Source organism: Haliotis rufescens, unplaced genomic scaffold (assembly GCF_023055435.1).
Source record: "Haliotis rufescens isolate VD_foot unplaced genomic scaffold, xgHalRufe1.0.p SCAF_37, whole genome shotgun sequence".
NCBI classification, from domain to species: Eukaryota; Metazoa; Mollusca; class Gastropoda; order Lepetellida; family Haliotidae; genus Haliotis; species Haliotis rufescens.
Genome location: NW_025964079.1, coordinates 1,592,615 through 1,612,649, shown reverse-complemented (window position 1 = coordinate 1,612,649; position 20,035 = coordinate 1,592,615). Strand labels below are relative to the sequence as shown.

The window sequence follows — 20,035 nt, the reverse complement described above, 5'->3', positions numbered from 1 at the left end:
TAGTCTTTGCTGAAATTTATTAGGGAATAATGTAATATCGACCATTGGTTGTTATATCCAGACCAGTCCATAACCTAAACTGAACAGACTGTTATTAATTGACGTAGTCCATATCACACTGTCTGCATCATAACGTGATTTTAACATCGCGAAGATTTGATGAGGTTATCTTAGAGAGTCAAGATGAAGAGGTCTGCACCCAAGGGCGGATCCAGCATTTCTAAAAGGGAGAGGTCTGGATCCCCTGGACACCCCTGCCCCGCCTATGGCACCAATATTTCCCGGGGGCACGGGTGGCCCAGTCGTCTAAGGCGTCGCGATTCGCTGTGCAGAGTTGCGTCTTTGGGCACACCAGAAACATATGCTTGTGGGTTCGATACCCGGCTCGCCCCGATTATGTTTCTAGGTTTGTCAGCACCATACCCATGCTCGTGGGTTTCACCGAAGTGGTAAACGTCTGAGACCTGCATCACTTCGGGCTTTCCTCCCACATTAAGCTGACACGCTATAACTGTAAACCTGTTGAAAGCGGCGTTAAACCCAACTAACTAACTCACTCACTCACTCACCAATATATGTCCTGAAGACGGACTACAGAGGGAGTCTCCCACACTCCCCAGGGACCATATCAGTAGGTGAGACGAAGATGCATAAGTTACAGAAGGCTATATGGACATGTGTTGTATTTTCAGCTTCGAGACCCAAGATCGGAACGACAGCACTGTTTAATATTTTAAAGCTGTCTTGGAAAGATAGGCATTCATTATTCTTTTTATAGTAGTTGATAAATCTGATTGATTTGTTTTCTTGAGATGTAAGACTACTGAATGTTTTACTGTTCGACAACATGGGGGTGAAAGCCGTTCCTAAATATTTATAAAAAAAAATATTTTTTTTAATAAATTCTCCCTTGAAATACCACTTTTCGTAGCCTTTCAATATTCCGCTTGTCGAAACAAAATAACTGTATTTACTACCATTCCAGTGGAGTCGGAGATATTTTCATTAACGTGTATTATATTTTGTAGCTGTGAAGCACTGTCTGCGTATGATAATAAAAATCGATGTGGTATCTAATAGGGCTGGGACGTGTAACTCGGGTACTCGGGTCGGGCGGGTCTTCAATATGATCTGGCTACCCACAGGACTACCAGGACCCGTGGTTAGTTAGGTGATATATTGTTTAATGGCAAAAATGATCTTGAACTCTATGGTTACACTACAAGTCACTAATGGTCGCATTTTTCTGACTATTAACACATTCCTTCTGATTTTCATATTTTTGAATAAAGATAAAGCTTCAGTCAACTTCTGCATGGCCAGATCGTTTTTATACGTCTACATCGTCTGAATACATTTTGCAAGGGCTACGATCAAACTATGCCTAAGCGGATATGTTGTACCCATCTCTTGAGACCTACAGCGGTACCGGTTAGGTGACGGGTGGCATACATCAGGACTCGTCCGAGGTGTGGTGAGGTGAAATGGGGTTTAACGTCGCGTCCAAGATTATTGCACTTATATAGCGACGTGCATGTACGTGTGTGTGTTTGGGTGGCTGCTTGTTCTAGTCCGGACTGATGCCGATTTATAGTGCTAGCTCACTGAGATACCATACCGCAGTTTAACATGAATACCCCACTCAGACACAGTATACTGACTCCGAGCCGACCAGTCCTTGTTTTAGCCCCTTAATGCCGAGCGCCAGACAGGGTAACAACAAGTACCATCTTTTAACGTCTTTTGGTATGACGCGGTCGGGGATCGAACCCCGGACCTTCCGCTCTCCGGGAGGACGCTCTACCACTGGACCACGGAGGCGGTCTCTGACTACTAATAAATATACGTGACCACCATTTCGTTCTAACATCACTGTGAGTTCATTTAATAATACGTTTGGTCTGAAAACACCTCCCTCACGTACACCGAAATTACAGTCGAAGTTACCAGAAAGACCATCCTTTTATTCAAACACATGACGATAAGATAAGAATGCATCGATGCAAGTGATCGGACAAAGTTGTTCCCGTTTATTTAACTCGATTTAAACATGTTATAACAACGTCGTTGTTTACGGAGTCGAAAGCGTAAACTTTTGAGCTAGACATTTGAAAAAGATTATTAAAATGGATATTTCTTTTAAATTACATTTGAAAATTGAAAACAATAAAGCAAAGAAAAAGATTAAGGCAAAGATAAAGGCTAAGAACTACGCAGGAACCGACTATGATACTTAATATTTAATTTTTTTTTTTTTATATTTCATTTTTTAAAAATAATAATGAGGGGTAGGAGGTTTCGTTAGTGACAGGATTTATATAATTTCTGTGAACGGTGAAGCCAAACATAATCTATTCAGGGACTTCCAGTTTGATTTGCAAATTAGTTTTGGGATAAAACCTGAGAATTTCCTTTTTCACAAAGCAATCCCAGGATCCGGTATATCCGGTTCCTAATCAATTTCGATTCACGTTAAACATAGTACACTTAAGTCACGTAGTACTTTCTATAAAAAAAACTTTATCGGGTAGGTCAGCGCTGACCACTGATAACTAAAACATATAAAAAGCGTCTTAATATTTTGCTTGGCCTCTCACATCTGATAGGAAACGGTAAGGTCGCTTGTTAACCTTAGCTGGACATTTGTCAGTCTCATGTAACTATCTACTTGATACTTTTTCTACGGTCTTTCATACTGGTCAGAAGTGGTTGTAGTTGTGTTTGCAGTGATATTTTATTTGCTGATGTTCCTATTACGATTGTAGTATTATTAGAAATGTTACACTGGAAGAAAGTATTACATATATTTACTTTCAAACGTTTGTACATAACTACCTTAAAACATGGTCAAGATGATGTTTGCTTTCAGTGTTAGCTTGTATAAATACGGCGTCATAATCATTATCAGTAGTAGTTGTAGTAGAAGTAGTAGTAGTAGTTGTAGTAGTAGTTGTAGAAGTAGTAGTTGTTGTAGTAGTTGTAGTTGCAGTAGTAGTAGTTGTTGTAGTAGTAGTAGTAGTAGTAAAAGTAGTAGTAGTTGTAGAAGTAGTAGTAGTAGTAGTTGTAGTAGTAGTAGTAGTAGAAGTAGTAGTAGTTGTAGAAGTAGTAGTTGTAGTAGTAGTAGTAGTTGTAGTAGTAGAAGTAGTAGTAGTTGTAGTAGTAGTAGTTGTAGTAGTAGTAGTAGTAGTTATACCTTCTGTAATTTGTACAATATCTACACATATTTTATGAAGTTGACACTTGACCTTCCAGACTTTTACAACCATGAAGTTCGCCATCATCATCCTTGTGCTTCTGCCCCTTGCATACTGCAACATCCTCAGCCGTAAGTGTCTTGTTGATTGGTCAATGAGCTAGTTCACCATTACGATCGATACAATCAGCAGCAAATATAAAAGCCACCATGCCTACCTCTGGGTCTAGTGGTAGAGCGTCCGCCCGGAGAGCGGAAGGTACGGGGTTCGATTCCTGGCAGCGTCATATCAAACGACGTGAGTGAGGTAGCATTGTTCTACGCCGTTTTTTAGCAATATTCCAGCAATATCACGGCGGGGGACACCAAAAATGGGCTTGACACAGTGTACCTAAAAATGCGTTAAAAGATGGTACTTTATGTTACAATGCCTGGCGTTCGGCATTAAGGGCCCAAAACAAGGACTGGTTGATTCGGAGTCAGAATACTGTGTCTGAGTGGGATATTCATGTTAAACTGCGGCATGGTATCTCAGTGGTCTAGCTCTTTATAATCGGCATTAGTCTCGACTAGTACAAGCAGCCACACACACACACGTGCATACACGTCGCTATATAAGTGAAATAATCTTGAACGCTACGTTTACCCCATACGTCGTTACAATACGTTACGTTACTCACTCACTCACTCACTCACTCACTCACTCACACACTCACTCACCCACCCACCCACCCACTCACTCACTCACTCACTCACCCACTGAAACACTCACTCACTGAAACACTCACTCACTCACTCACTCACTGAAACACTCACTCACTGAAACACTCACTGAAACACTCACTCACTCACTCACTCACTCACTCACTCACTCACTCACTATGTTTTCCCGTCCAGAGTTCTCCCACCTGTTTGATGGCGCTGAGCTGAAGTCGATTGTACAGAAGATCTTTGACACGGTTGGTTCCGACGCCACCGAGGCTGCCTGTGAATCAGAGTGCGTCGTCCTCGTCCACAATAACGTCCTCTTGTCCAGCGGTTGCGACCTCGTTTGCAGATCGTGAGTGAACGTCCATGTATTATACATGTAGCCTGGTCAACGTGGCTTGAAAATGTGAAAATGACCAAACTTTTCATACTCACAAGACATATCTGCAAACAGCAGAGTCGATTTACGATTCCGACGACCAGTATATCAAGATCATGTGTTTATGAATCACTATCAAATAGTGATGACACCAGGTGTTCTAATACTTACAGAATATGTGTTCTTACTTCCATAATGGACCGCCTCCGTGGTCTAGTGGTAGAGCGTCCGCCCGGAGAGCGGAAGGTCCGGGGTTCGATCCCCGGCCGCGTCATACCAAAAGACGTTCAAAGATGGTAATTGTTGTTACCCTGTCTGGCGCTCGGCATTAAGGACTGGTAGGCTTGGAGTCAGTATACTGAGTCTGAGTGGGGTATCATGTTAAACTGCGGCATGGTATCTCAGTGGGCTAGCACTATAAATCGGCATCAGTCCGGACTAGTACAAGCAGCCACACACACACACACACACACGTGCATGCACGTCGCTATAAAAGTGCAATAATCTTGGACGCGACGTTAAACCCAATTTCACCCAACCTCACCTCACTTACATAATGGCAACCGTCACCTTAACCATATCCTATCATCTCACTTTAAGCTGGCCTACTTCTTTTTAAACCAACATCCATCACTAAACGTGATTCACCGTAATCTATTTAAGGCCAATCAATGCATCTAAGATAGAATAGATATCCTCTGTAGACCTTCAAAAAATGTGTTCTTGCTTCCAGCTTCCAGTCCCTCGTCAGCCACTTCCACATCGCCTAGATCCGGGCACCGGTTCAAAAATTGTTACACTAATAAAACTGTAAAAAACTATGTTTGTCGTTGCGTTTTTAACGTTATTGTGAGTACGCATCAACAACATAAGCGTCATCAACAACATGGACATGGGGGCAACAACACTTCCGCGATCTTCTCCACTAAGGAGCCTACACATAGAGTGTTTTATTCCTACAGTACAGATGCAGTGATGGTTCATAGAGCCTACACATAGAGTGTTTTAGTCCTACAGTTAGATGCAGTGATGGTTCACAGAGCCTTCACATAGAGTGTTTTAGTCCTACAGTACAGATGCAGTGATGGTTCACAGAGCCTACACATAGAGTGTTTTAGTCCTACAGTACAGATGCAATGATGGTTCATAGAGCCTACACATAGTGTGTTTTAAGTCCTACAGTACAGATGCAGTGATCGTTCATAGAGCCTACACATAGAGTGTTTTAGTCCTTCAGTTCAGATGCAGTGATGGTTCATGGAGCCTACACATAGAGTGTTTTAGTCCTACAGTACAGATGCAGTGATGGTTCATGGAGCCTACACATAGAGTGTTTTAGTCCTACAGTACAGATGCAGTGATGGTTCATGGAGCCTACACATAGAGTGTTTTAGTCCTACAGTACAGATGCAGTGATGGTTCATAGAGCCTACACATAGAGTGTTTTAGTCCTACAGTACAGATGCAGTGATGGTTCATGGGGCCTACACATAGAGTGTTTTAGTCCTACAGTACAGATGCAGTGATGGTTCATGGGGCCTACACATAGAGTGTTTTAGTCCTACAGTACAGATGCAGTGATGGTTCATAGAGCCTACACATAGAGTGTTTTAGTCCTACAGTACAGATGCAGTGATGGTTCATAGAGCCTACACATAGAGTGTTTTAGTCCTACAGTTCAGATGCAGTGATGGTTCATAGAGCCTACACATAGAGTGTTTTAGTCCTACAGTACAGATGCAGTGATGGTTCATAGAGCCTACACATAGAGTGTTTTAGTCCTACAGTTCAGATGCGGTGATGGTTCATAGAGCCTACACATAGAGTGTTTTAGTTCTACAGTACAGATGCAGTGATGGTTCACAGAGCCTACACATAGAGTGTTTTAGTCCTACAGTACAGATGCAGTGATCGTTCATAGAGCCTACACATAGAGTGTTTTAGTCCTACAGTACAGATGCAATGATGATTCATAAAGCCTACACATAGAGTGTTTTAGTCCTACAGTACAGATGCAATGATGGTTCATAGAGCCTACACATAGTGTGTTTTAGTCCTACAGTACAGATGCAGTGATGGTTCATAGAGCCTACACATAGAGTGTTTTAGTCCTACAGTACAGATGCAGTGATCGTTCATAGAGCCTACACATAGAGTGTTAAAGTCCTACAGTAAAGATGCAGTGATGGTTCATAGAGCCTACGCATACAGTGTTCTAGTCCTACAGTACAGATGCAGTGATGGTTCATAGAGCCTACACATAGAGTGTTTTAGTCCTACAGTACAGATGCAGTGATGGTTCATAGAGCCTACACATAGAGTGTTTTAGTCCTACAGTACAGATGCAGTGATGGTTCATGGGGCCTACACATAGAGTGTTTTAGTCCTACAGTACAGATGCAGTGATGGTTCATGGGGCCTACACATAGAGTGTTTTAGTCCTACAGTACAGATGCAGTGATGGTTCATAGAGCCTACACATAGAGTGTTTTAGTCCTACAGTACAGATGCAGTGATGGTTCATAGAGCCTACACATAGAGTGTTTTAGTCCTACAGTTCAGATGCAGTGATGGTTCATAGAGCCTACACATAGAGTGTTTTAGTCCTACAGTACAGATGCAGTGATGGTTCATAGAGCCTACACATAGAGTGTTTTAGTCCTACAGTTCAGATGCGGTGATGGTTCATAGAGCCTACACATAGAGTGTTTTAGTTCTACAGTACAGATGCAGTGATGGTTCACAGAGCCTACACATAGTGTGTTTTAGTCCTACAGTACAGATGCAGTGATCGTTCATAGAGCCTACACATAGAGTGTTTTAGTCCTACAGTACAGATGCAATGATGATTCATAAAGCCTACACATAGAGTGTTTTAGTCCTACAGTACAGATGCAATGATGGTTCATAGAGCCTACACATAGTGTGTTTTAGTCCTACAGTACAGATGCAGTGATGGTTCATAGAGCCTACACATAGAGTGTTTTAGTCCTACAGTACAGATGCAGTGATGGTTCATAGAGCCTACACATAGAGTGTTTTAGTCCTACAGTACAGATGCAGTGATGGTTCATAGAGCCTACACATAGAGTGTTTTAGTCCTACAGTACAGATGCAGTGATGGTTCATAGAGCCTACACATAGAGTGTTTTAGTCCTACAGTACAGATGCAGTGATGGTTCATGGGGCCTACACATAGAGTGTTTTAGTCCTACAGTACAGATGCAGTGATGGTTCATGGGGCCTACACATAGAGTGTTTTAGTCCTACAGTACAGATGCAGTGATGGTTCATAGAGCCTACACATAGAGTGTTTTAGTCCTACAGTACAGATGCAGTGATGGTTCATAGAGCCTACACATAGAGTGTTTTAGTCCTACAGTTCAGATGCGGTGATGGTTCATAGAGCCTACACATAGAGTGTTTTAGTCCTACAGTACAGATGCAGTGATGGTTCATAGAGCCTACACATAGAGTGTTTTAGTCCTACAGTTCAGATGCGGTGATGGTTCATAGAGCCTACACATAGAGTGTTTTAGTTCTACAGTACAGATGCAGTGATGGTTCACAGAGCCTACACATAGTGTGTTTTAGTCCTACAGTACAGATGCAGTGATCGTTCATAGAGCCTACACATAGAGTGTTTTAGTCCTACAGTACAGATGCAATGATGATTCATAAAGCCTACACATAGAGTGTTTTAGTCCTACAGTACAGATGCAATGATGGTTCATAGAGCCTACACATAGTGTGTTTTAGTCCTACAGTACAGATGCAGTGATGGTTCATAGAGCCTACACATAGAGTGTTTTAGTCCTACAGTACAGATGCAGTGATCGTTCATAGAGCCTACACATAGAGTGTTAAAGTCCTACAGTAAAGATGCAGTGATGGTTCACAGAGCCTACACATAGAGTGTTTTAGTCCTACAGTACAGATGCAGTGATGGTTCATAGAGCCTACACATAGAGTGTTTTAGTCCTACAGTTCAGATGCAGTGATGGTTCATAGAGCCCAACACATAGAGTGTTTTAGTCCTACAGTACAGATGCAGTGATGGTTCATAGAGCCTACACATAGAGTGTTTTAGTCCTACAGTTCAGATGCGGTGATGGTTCATAGAGCCTACACATAGAGTGTTTTAGTTCTACAGTACAGATGCAGTGATGGTTCACAGAGCCTACACATAGAGTGTTTTAGTCCTACAGTACAGATGCAGTGATCGTTCATAGAGCCTACACATAGAGTGTTTTAGTCCTACAGTACAGATGCAATGATGATTCATAAAGCCTACACATAGAGTGTTTTAGTCCTACAGTACAGATGCAATGATGGTTCATAGAGCCTACACATAGTGTGTTTTAGTCCTACAGTACAGATGCAGTGATGGTTCATAGAGCCTACACATAGAGTGTTTTAGTCCTACAGTACAGATGCAGTGATGGTTCATAGAGCCTACACATAGAGTGTTTTAGTCCTACAGTACAGATGCAGTGATGGTTCATAGAGCCTACACATAGAGTGTTTTAGTCCTACAGTACAGATGCAGTGATGGTTCATAGAGCCTACACATAGAGTGTTTTAGTCCTACAGTACAGATGCAGTGATGGTTCCTAGAGCCTACACATAGAGTGTTTTAGTCCTACAGTTCAGAATAAGGGTGGTGCATGGAGCCTACACATAGAGTTTTTCGTCCTTCAGTTCAAATGCAGGGTGGTTCATGGTGTCCCAAGATACAAGGGTGAATCATGATTTCCCAAGATACAAGGGTGGATCATGATGTCCCAAGATACAAGGGTGGTTCATGGTGTGCCAAGATACAAGGGTGGATCATGATGTCCCAAGATACAAGGGTGGATCATGGTGTCCCAAGATACAAGGGTGGATCATGGTGTCCCAAGATACAAGGGTGGATCATGGGGTCCCAAAATACAATGGTGGTCCCTGAATTTCAGTGATCCATTCATATAACTGTAATCGCTATATATAGAATCTGTTTCGGAAGCTATGCGAGACAACACGTGTTGGGTCGATCTGCGGTTTTCAAATATACTAAGATTATACCATTTCTTTGTGAAAGCCCATGAAATAACAGTATATATTATGAAATGATGTATCCACCGAAACATACTTCATCGATTTCCCATTGTTGTAAAAGTACATGTTATTTCACTCTATCGGCCTCCATTACACTCTGGTTTTCAGACTACAATCACGACATTAATAAAATAGAAATTTAGCATTTTCTTGTCAAATTTCGTGTTTTACTCATCTCGTCACCTGATAAAGTTGACATTTTCACAAAATATCAACTTGGTCAGGTCACCCAATTTGACTTAGGACCAATAATCATTAATAAGGAAGGATGAGTCACTCCGTGCGAGAAACCCCTTATTTCGACAACTTTGCTAAATTGCATACAGGAACACTTCAATAACGACCATCTGAAGGATTAAATACCATTGATGTGCCAAATATTGGGGATTTACAACTGTTTGTGTATGACCATGTGTAACCGTCAAATAATACACACCTTCGAGGGTTCAACCCCAAACAAACTTTCTCGAACACCTGGTATCATCACTATTTGATAGTGATTCATAAACACATGTTCATGAGATAGTCGGAATCGTACAATCGACTTTGCTTTTCTATTGAATATGGAAAGGGTTTTGTCGCTTTTATCATAATTATGATTAACGTATGGAACACTGTAAGGGACATTGTAAAGTGATAAAATTGTTAATTGTGCGAATTCAAAAACGCTTTCGTTCAAAATGATCTCGAATCCTCGCGATTTCAAAACGTCTCCAGTTTATGTGAGACAGCGGAACAATGCCTGTTTCTTTAATCCATACTAACGTATATATCCTAAAGTTTACAAAGTTAGAAGTTATGATTAAAATAATGAAACCGTGAGCTTTTATTATCCAACACTGAGTCAATACAATCAGTAATTGTTCAGCCATGCGGTCTCAGAATACACGTGCCTCTACTTCCTCTACAGTAAATATAAAGGCCAGAGAATAACCAGTTCCCGACAAAACTGATTCTATTGGGCGTAGGGGCGGTCGGGTAGCCTGAAAGCGTTCGCTCGTCACGCCGAAGATCCGAGATTCCCGACATGAGTACATTGTGTGAAGCCCATTTCTGGTGTCCCCCGTCGTGATGATGCTGGAATATTGTTAAAAGCGACGTAAAACCATAATCACCTACTCACTCACTCCCCATTGGGCGTAAAAGTCAAAATAGTGCTGAAAATTATATAAATGGATATCTGAAAATCAGTGTTACACCAGGTGTTCGCGAAAAGGGTAAGCATGCCCTGCCCTACCGGTAGCCCCCGCCAAACATTCTATTTGCATAAAAAAAAGTATGTGTCTGTAGCCTGCTAGTCTGTCTCACAGATGTTTCTTAAAAAATTTATATATTTCCAGAGACCCGGCGTTGGTCTAGCTGTCTACCGCGCACCGCAATACTCCTGCCATGCTGCGGCGGCATGTAAGCAAACCAGACAAGCAAGTGATTGACCAGTCTAGTCACACGATATCGTACCCCCACATGTCTTCAGTGTACGATGTATGTGTTGTCAACGACGGGTTTACCTGTCCAAAATTTAACTATTAGAAGAAGTGATGTATTGCTGGATTAGTACGAAAGCCTAATGGTAGCGTATATATATATATATATATATATATATATATATATATATATATATATATATATATATATATATATATATATATATATATGTATGTATGTATGTATGTATATATATATATATATATATATATATTATTTGATCGACATTTTTCGTAATTTCAATTATTTGTTTATTTTCTCGAAAGTTTGAAAAATTTATCGTTACTTCGAGATTTTTCTCGTTACTTCGATTATGTTCTCGAAATTAGAGAAAATAATCGAAATAACGAGAAAATAATCGAAGCACCGAGAGAAAATTCCAAATTTCGAATTTTTGAGATAAACTAGAAATAACTAGAAATACGTTACGAGGAAAAAAATCATTGTTTCTAGAAAATAATTGAAATAAAGAGAAAATAATTGAAGTAACGAGAAAGAAATCGAAATTTCGATTAAAAATATATAATCAATGCAACCAAAGTGGCACCATTAGGCTTTCGTAGATGAGAGGTAGTTGCGGCGAACACTAGCTTTCACTTGGCCACTGTCAAACATCTAGGGGCAAATAGACCAAGCAGGCCGTACGTCTTTCTTGATTTCCAGTTCTATTTAACGAAATGTCTTTGACCAGTAAAAGTCAAGTAATTTATATTACAGGTAAGAAAAAATCAATTATGTCCCACGTGGGTTTCCCGTGCCCATGGACTTCAACAATGCTGTGTGTTGTCTAGGACATGTGTCGCTCTTGGTGACATAAGATACACATCATGTCTCCACTCAATAGGTTTGGATGAATAAGTGAGTGGGTTTTGTTTAACGCCGCTACGAACAGTTTTTTAGTTATATCATGGCGTGTCAGCTTGATGTGGGGGGAAAGCTCGGAGTGGTGCAGGTCTTGGAAGCGACGGAGGAGAGAGGGAGAGAGCGGTAGATTCGGAGAGAGAGAGGGAGAGAGATGTTTTGTTTGTTTGTTTGTTGTTTAACGCCACACTCAGCAATATTCCAGCTATATGACGGCGGTCTGTAAATAATCGAGTCTGGACCATACAATCCAGTGATTAATATCATGAGCATCGAACCACGCAATTGCGATCAATGACATGCATCAACCAAGTCAGCGACCCTGACCACCCGATCCCGTTAGTCGCCTCTTACGACAAGCATAGTCGCCTTTTACGGCAAGCATGGGTTGCTGAAGACCTATTCTATCCCGGAGCTTCACGGTCCCTTGAAAGGATGGTACACACTTGCTTCCTGACCACCGGTCAGAAATTGTGCGCAGAGACCTGCGCTAGGTAGGTATATTGTAAAAAATGGAAACGAAAGCATTTTTGCTGCTGCTGTCAACCCGACTATACCACGTATGTCGTCCCTACGTTCAGCACAATGCAAGTGTTGGTGTTGCTGTTTACAGAGTTAAGGGAGGTAACTTTGACTCTGGTCCAGTACGTAGTCATCTTCCCGAGGCAAGGGCAAGAGAGAGAGAGGGCGGGAGACGGGTTGAGAAGGGGGTAATAGGTGTAAGAGAGACATACAGAGACACAGAGAGACACAGAGAGACACAGAGAGTGAGAGAGAGAGAGAGAGAGAGAGAGAGAGAGAGAGAGAGACGCAAGTGCAATAATATTGGAAGCAACGCGTCGTTAAGCCCAGCCTCTCATGCCACAGTGTAAAATGTGCCTTTATATAACCAGTGTAACATTGCCGTGTCATCCACAACCTTAAGTTTAGGTTGCTATTTAAAACAAATATGCATAGATAACACTCCACAGTGTCGACATTTGTTAATTTTCACACAATATGTTAGAGCTAAATGATTCTTTACTTTCAGGATAGGTTACGCTATCTCAAAGGAGTAATGTATATATATAGCCACAAGTGTCGTAATCTGTCTCTTCTCTTCAATAGGTAAGTTTGTCTGGACAAATATTTATTTTGTTGCTGTTACCGAATCCTTTCATTCGTTCATAGTGCATAACATAGGTACAATGTGTGAAGCCCATATCTGGTGTCCCCCGCAGTGATTTTGCTGGAATATTGCTAAAAGCGGCGTAAAGCCAAACTCACTCACTCACTCATAGTACATATTACTCAATTGCATGATACATGTCTCTTCTGTGACTAGTGGATAAGCTTTTGTGATCCTTAGGGATCTACAGCGCATTACAAAAAAAATGTTAAGTGATAGAACTGGAATAGTGTTCATAGTGAGGAAAAACCCAACTCACTCAGTCCAATTGCATAATACTATATTTTATCGAAAGTTAACCTTGAATAAAGATTTCATATAGTAAATGCATAACGGCAACGTTTGTTTGTTTGTTGTTTAACGCCGCACTCAGCATTATTCATCCTACATTGTATATATGACGTCGGTCTGTAAATAATCGAGTCTGGACCAGACAATCCAGTGACTGACATCATTAGCATCGATCTACGCAATTTGGATACGGTGACATGCATCAACCAAGTCAGCGAGCCTGATCACCCGATCCCGTTAGTCGCCTCTTACGAGAAGCATAGTCAGTCGCCTTTTACGGCAAGCATGGGTTGCTGAAGACCTATTCAACCTCGGATCTTCATGGGTACAAAACGCCAACGGGTTCGTAGAGGCGACCGTCATTCTTACGTCTTCCGCCACAACGACCGGTCCTCATAACCTCAGTTCAATCAAGCAAGCAAGCAATACTTTATACAGTATGAAGGCCCAAGGCCCATATAAACAAATACCAATCTACAAGTGAGGTGAGGTGAGGTGAAATGGGGTTTAACGACGCGTCCAAGATTATTGCACTTATATAACGACGTGCATGTACGTGTGCGTGTTTGTGTGTGGCTGCTTGTACTAGTCCGGACTGATTTATAGTGCTAGCTCACTGAGATACCATGCGGCAGTTTAACATGAATACCCCACTCAGACACAGTATACTGACTCCGAGCCGACCAGTCCTTGTTTGAGCCCCTAAATGCCGAGCGCCAGACAGGGTAACAACAAGTACCATCTTTTAACGTCTTTTGGTATGACGCGGTCGGGGATCGAACCCCGGACCTTTCGGTCTCCTGGCGGACGCACTACCACTAGACCACGGATGCGGTCCAATCTACAAGTGTGGTAGTAACAAAATACATAATTTAAACATTGTTTAATTAAATTTATATAGACAAAAGTAGATATCCGATTTTGATTCTTCAACACACTAAGTCTTATGAAACATTTTGTGTCTCCAACCTTTTAAGACATACAAACAATACCCAAACTAAGAGAAAGTAGCAGGTATCTAATATTTGAAGCCCAATTTTTATACCCAATATCGTGCAAATAAAGTAACGAGTTGAGGGTGAGGGGTGAGCTGTTGCGGTATTCATGTATTGATACCATTTCACACGAGAACCCAACACTTTGTACATGTGCGTTGATATGTATTGGATATCGGCAACATTTAAAATGGCAGTGTTCGTCTGACAAGGTTCATTTGATAATTTTTGCACCATAATATTTATAACAGTGACTACGTACCATCTTCCCGAGGCAAGGGCGTTAAAGTCCAATTTTCGCCCTCGCCGAACTAGGCTGGAATTTCAAGGCTCGATCGTAGCGCCACCAATGGCTTTTACGAGTTATGCCCCTTCTATGTCCCTCTAACTGACCAATCACTTGTATTTGCTTCAAATAAAATGGTGGCGCCCTGTCAAGACCGTGGAAACGATTTAATCGTTATTAAAGGTCTATTTTGAAATAAAACGGGTCCTACCTTGCGAAGTGCATCAAATCACTTGAGCATACTTGATTAAAAACATGAAAAGATTTGCAACATATCTGTCGACGCCCAGTTGGCGGCCGTATACATGATTCGCAAATCCTACAGTCAACCGAAATCTGCTCGTTTAAATCAATATTGTTTGCGAACAAGTGTCAAGTTTCTCGATTTTAATTGCACTATGCATAGATTCGTTACTCCAGCCAAAAGGTTTACTCCGGAATTCCAGCCTAGTTCAGCAAGAGGGGAAAATGGACTCAGCTAACGCCCTTGCCTCGGGAAGATGACTACGTACTGGACCAGAGTCAAAGTTACCTCCCTTAACTCTGTAAACAGCAACACCAACACTTGCATTGTGCTGAACGTAGGGACGACATACGTGGTATAGTCGGGTTGACAGCAGCAGCAAAAATGCTTTCGTTTCCATTTTTTACAATATACCTACCTGGCGCAGGTCTCTGCGCACAATTTCTGACCGGTGGTCAGGAAGCAAGTGTGTACCATCCCTTTATGGGACCGTGAAGCTCCGGGATAGAATAGGTCTTCAGCAACCCATGCTTGCCGTAAAAGGCGACTATGCTTGTCGTAAGAGGCGACTAACGGGATCGGGTGGTCAGGGTCGCTGACTTGGTTGATGCATGTCATCGAATCCCAATTACGTAGATCGATTCTCACGGTATCAATCACTGGATTGTATGGTCCAGACTCGATTATTTAAAGACCGACGCCATATAGATGGAATAGTGCCGAGTAAGGAGTTAAACAACATTAACAAACAAACTTATGGGGGTAAAAATGCAAAACCTAAAAAATGAATCATAATTCTTTGAAAATGGGTACAAATGTTTAATTGTGGGCAGCTAAAGAAATAAAGCATGTCTCAGACATAGGTATTCTGGCCTAACCTAGGTTCTTTTGCACCGTGTTTGTGACTCAGCAAGAAATAATGCATTTTTACTGTTGTTGTTTTTCTTGATCCATGAAAGTGAAAATAAATGGAGTTCTATCCAATTTTGTTCATATTGAGTGACAGAGCAACTTCAACAGAACCACAGTTATCCAGAACCCCTGGCGTGATACCTTTGTATGAGACATAATGTGTTCGTTAACATATCCACAATTAAAATTTTATGAAGCTTTTTCATAAAATTGTATTTTTTCTTAATGTTTGCATTTTTAACCCCTGAAAAGCAACACACACACGTGCAACCTGACAACCGGTGCAGAGATCCCCTTCCTATCAGAAAAGGTTGTAGATACTAGGGGCGTTCAATAAGTTTTGTAACTTCAATATAAGACCAAGTCGCAGAATATCTTTTGCACTTGTATTTTTCAATATATTCTCCATTCACCTCAATACACTCATCCATTTGTCCTTCAAGCTTTTAATATCACTTTTATAGAAATCCGCAGATTGGCCCTCTAACCACGCCTCTGTGGCAGCCTTTATGTCCTCGTCATCCTGGAAGCGTCTTCCACGTAGGGCAGATTTCATATGCCGGAGTAGGAAATAGTCACTGGGGGCTAAGTCTGGGCTGTAGGGTGGGTGATTTAACTGTTCGAATCCACATTTACATATGGCGGCCACACGCGATCATGGATTTCTTTTGCTTTGCATCCCTCCTTGGTGAGGAACATTTATTACAGCGCGTTGTTCATGTTTGAGAGAATCCATGTTTGTGACCACCCTTAGGTGAATGAAGCCATCACATCTAACTTATTGTTGTGTCTGGTACTTGTTATGCCACGTGTCAACCTGATGTTATGACTAGTGTCACACCTGCCACAAGTTGACATTGTTTGTGTAAACACAAATGCAAAACTTACTGAACGCCCCTCGTATTAAGGAAGAGTAGGTACGAAAACCATGGATGTGCCCCTGTAGTCAGTTACCTTTTGCCACTTGCAGCGTGTTAGGCGGATAAAGCATTTCTGCAGGGTTTCGTGTATTTTGATTCAAAACGTGTGTGTGTGTGTGTGTGTGTGTGTGTGTGTGTGTGTGTGTGTGTGTGTGTGTGTGTGTGTGTGTGTGTGCGTGCGCGCGTTTGTATGTCTGTGCGTGTGTGTGCCTGTGCGTGTAAGTGCGTGTGTGTGCCCGTGTGTGCGTGTTTGTGCGTTTATGTGCCTGTGCGTGTGTGTGTCTGTGCGTGTGCCTGTGCGTGTGTGAATTTGTGCGTGCGTGTGTGTGTCTGTGCGTGTGTGTGTCTGTGCGTATGTGTGTCTGTGCGTGTGTGTGTCTGTGCATGTGTGTCTGTGCGTGTGTGTGCCTGTGTGTGTGTGCCTGTGCGTGTTTGTGCTTGTGTCTGTGCGTGTGTGTGTCTGTGCGTATGTGTGTGTGCATGTGTGTGCATGTGCGTGTGTGTGTCTGTGACTGTGCGTGTGTGTCTGTGTGTTTGTATGCGTGTGTGTGTCTGTGCTTGTGTATGTCTGTGCGTGTGTGTCTGTGCGTGTGTGTGCCTGTGTGTGTCTGTGCTCGTGTGTACCTGTGCGTGTGTGTGTGTGTGTCCGATTACATTACACAGTTGATCGTAATGTAGTAACCGATGGCATCCAAAGACGCCGCAAAATTGCCGTGCAGATTTCAGCCCCTTACGCGAATCGGGATCCGATGATTGAACGATTATGACGTTTCATTGGTCAACACCATTCCCGTGCAAACATCCCTAATCAGTCACTCACCCTTGATCTGACTCTATGAAATTTATTCCAGAAATCTGCAGTCATGAAGATCTTTGTCGTCGCCCTTGTCCTCCTACCCCTTGTGTACTGCAGCTTCATTGACCGTGAGTGTTTTAGTGACTGATGCATTTATCTACCGCCAATTTTGCTTCAGAGGAGGTGTCGGGAAATGGGGTCTAACTTGGCGTCCAAGATTATTTCACTTATACAGCGACGTGCATGCACGTGTGTGTGTGTGACTGCTTATACTAGTCCGGACTGATGCCGATTTTATAGTGTTTAGCCCACTGTGATACCATGCCGTAGTTTTAACATGAATACCCCACTCAGACACAGTATACTGACTCCGAGCTGACAAGTCCTTGCTTTAGCCCCTTAATGCCGAGCGCCAGACAGGGTAACAACAAGTACCATCTCTTACCGTCTCAATTTTGTTTCAATGAAGCCGAGATATTAAGAGTGTCGTCTTTATTTTCTCATACCTACCTGTGATGGCGTAGCCTAATGGGAAACGTGTTGACAAGTCACGCCGCCTAGGGTTCGACTCCAAATATGGATTAAACATGCCCATTTCTGTTGTCATGTTGTCATGCAGTGATGTTGCTGGAATATTACAGAACGGCTTAAAACCACACTCACTCACTCACTCTGATGTATACTTCCTGTGTGTATTTCAAAAGGTGTGTCCAGCAACAACTTGGATACCTATTTCTATTGACATGTGTGTACAAAAATGTAACTCGAACACAAACCTCAACCATTGACAAGAATCGAACTCATGGCAAAGGAAAGTCCTCCTCATGACACAAGCTAAACACATACTGGATATTATATAATTATTATACCCCAATGATTTATCGTATAGATTCGTCATGCATGATAACCTGTATTGAATTTCGTTTCTGTTATTTTCTCAAACCAGAGTTTGCACACATCTTCGATGTCAGTGAGCTGAAGGGTGTTGTCCAGAAGATCGCTGACACCATCGGATCTGACGCCACCGAGGCTGCTTGTGAGAGTGAGTGCGCCACCATCCTGCACAACAACGCTCTCCTATCCAGTGGTTGTGACCTCGTCTGCAGATCGTAAGGATGTTTTTAAAATTAAAAAATTAATAAAAAATATGCCGAATTTTTATTTTTTTTATTTTACACATACCAAAAAAGTGTCACTTGATATGCTCAGTGTCCGGAAAAAGACGTATTGTAAATAAGAAAAAGGTAGAAGAGATTTTTGTATGTTTTGAAGCCGACATTGTTTACACATTTTGTTTATTTTCGTTTCACCCCATAACGCTTTGACGCTTCACCTGTTCGTCAGTCTTTTGAATAATCTTGTCATATAATGAGTGAGTGAATGAGTCATGTAGCAGAAATTTGCACTATAATGACAAGCGTCTCCCACATCATTAACTGTATGCTATCCTTTCACTTTAAGCTGACCTGCTTCTATTTGAAAGACGTTAAACCAGCATCCATTACTAAAGATGATACACCGTAAGGCTAAGCAACGCATCTAAAATAGAATGAATATCATTTGTAGACCTGCAAAAAATGTGTTCTTGCTTCCAGCTTCCAGTCCCTCGTCAGCCACTTCCACATCGCCTAGACCTGGGCACCGGTTCCAACATTGTCACACTAATAAAACTGTAAAAAAACTATGTTTGCGTTTATGGTTTTTTTTGTTCTTAACAAAAAGATATATTGTCGTGAGTAGGTGTAAACGACATCCATGGTAATGCTCTTACTGCATAAGACCGCCTCCGTGGACTAGTGGTAGAGCGTCCGCCCGGAGAGCGGAAGGTCCGGAGTTCGATCCCCGGCCGCGTCATACCAAAAGACGTTAAAAGATGGTACTTGTTATTACCCTGTCTGACGCTCGGCATTAATGGGCTAAAACCAGGACTTGTCGGCTCGGAGTCAGTATACTGTGTCTGAGTGGGGTATTCATGTTAAACTGCGGCATGGTATCTCAGTGAGCTAGCACTATAAATCGGCATTAGTCCGGTCTAGTACAAGCAGCCACATACATACACGTGCATGCACGTCGCTATATAAGTGCAATAATCTTGGACGCGACGTTAAACCCCATTTCACCTCACCTCTTACTGCATAAGCATGGTTCGTAACACCCATTTCACAAATCTCTCCACCGATGTAGTTATTGTACCCAGTGGTGCCGTTCATAGAGCATGCACATGCGACAGGGTATTATAGCACTAAAGTACAGATGCAGTGGTTGGTTCAAGTTCATGGTGCCCCAGATAAAGTGGTAAGTAGTTAAGGGCCGTACCCTGATAACCAAGCAGGCAGGAGTTATCTCCCCTACCGGAAGTGCCGCCAACTGGGATTGGCAAAGAGGGGAATGCTTGGTGATGCGGGCGCATCCAAGATGGCGTCACGTCCGTTTCCGCCAGGGCGTGCGCATGCCTTCAAGATGGCGTCACAAACACCTCCACCACCACCTCCTCCACCACCACCTCCACCACCACTTTTTTTTTTAAAAATGAAAGTGGAGGATTTTACGTGCGCTTCTGTTCCTTTTTTCATTTTTCATTTTACGAGCTCTTCTTATGTCCACCTCCTCCCCGGAACCAGATTTGTCGCCCTCTTGGAGGCGCACGCCTCCCCGGAAACGGACGTGACGCCATCTTGAAGGCATGCGCACGCCCTCCCG

The 20,035-nt window shown here is 42.3% G+C and overlaps 2 protein-coding genes across 2 annotated transcripts; both read left to right on the top strand.

The window, feature by feature from the left end:
• The first annotated feature begins 2,546 nt into the window (after positions 1-2,546).
• Positions 2,547-5,101, top strand: LOC124140454. Its single transcript, XM_046508012.1, has 4 exons — positions 2,547-2,612; positions 3,253-3,325; positions 4,091-4,253; positions 5,014-5,101. Exons 2-4 carry the CDS (start codon positions 3,265-3,267, stop codon positions 5,048-5,050), a joined length of 261 nt encoding a protein of 86 aa, XP_046363968.1. The 5' UTR covers positions 2,547-2,612; positions 3,253-3,264; the 3' UTR covers positions 5,051-5,101.
• A 7,704-nt stretch (positions 5,102-12,805) lies between these two features.
• On the top strand, positions 12,806-19,019 carry LOC124140421. Its single transcript, XM_046507967.2, has 4 exons — positions 12,806-12,830; positions 17,391-17,463; positions 18,282-18,444; positions 18,931-19,019. The coding sequence occupies exons 2-4, from the start codon at positions 17,403-17,405 to the stop codon at positions 18,965-18,967; spliced, it is 261 nt and encodes an 86-aa protein (XP_046363923.1). The 5' UTR covers positions 12,806-12,830; positions 17,391-17,402; the 3' UTR covers positions 18,968-19,019.
• The last annotated feature ends 1,016 nt before the right edge of the window (positions 19,020-20,035 follow it).

Excerpts from the sequence above, each read along its gene's own strand:
- LOC124140454 (XM_046508012.1), top strand. The coding sequence starts at position 3,265 with ATGAAGTTCGCCATCATCATCCTTGTGCTTCTGCCCCTTGCATACTGC. Across the intron at positions 3,326-4,090 it reads ATACTGCAACATCCTCAGCC|AGTTCTCCCACCTGTTTGAT; the intron begins GTAAGTGTCTTG and ends TTTCCCGTCCAG. Across the intron at positions 4,254-5,013 it reads TGCGACCTCGTTTGCAGATC|CTTCCAGTCCCTCGTCAGCC; the intron begins GTGAGTGAACGT and ends TCTTGCTTCCAG.
- LOC124140421 (XM_046507967.2), top strand. The coding sequence starts at position 17,403 with ATGAAGATCTTTGTCGTCGCCCTTGTCCTCCTACCCCTTGTGTACTGC. Across the intron at positions 17,464-18,281 it reads GTACTGCAGCTTCATTGACC|AGTTTGCACACATCTTCGAT; the intron begins GTGAGTGTTTTA and ends TTCTCAAACCAG. Across the intron at positions 18,445-18,930 it reads TGTGACCTCGTCTGCAGATC|CTTCCAGTCCCTCGTCAGCC; the intron begins GTAAGGATGTTT and ends TCTTGCTTCCAG.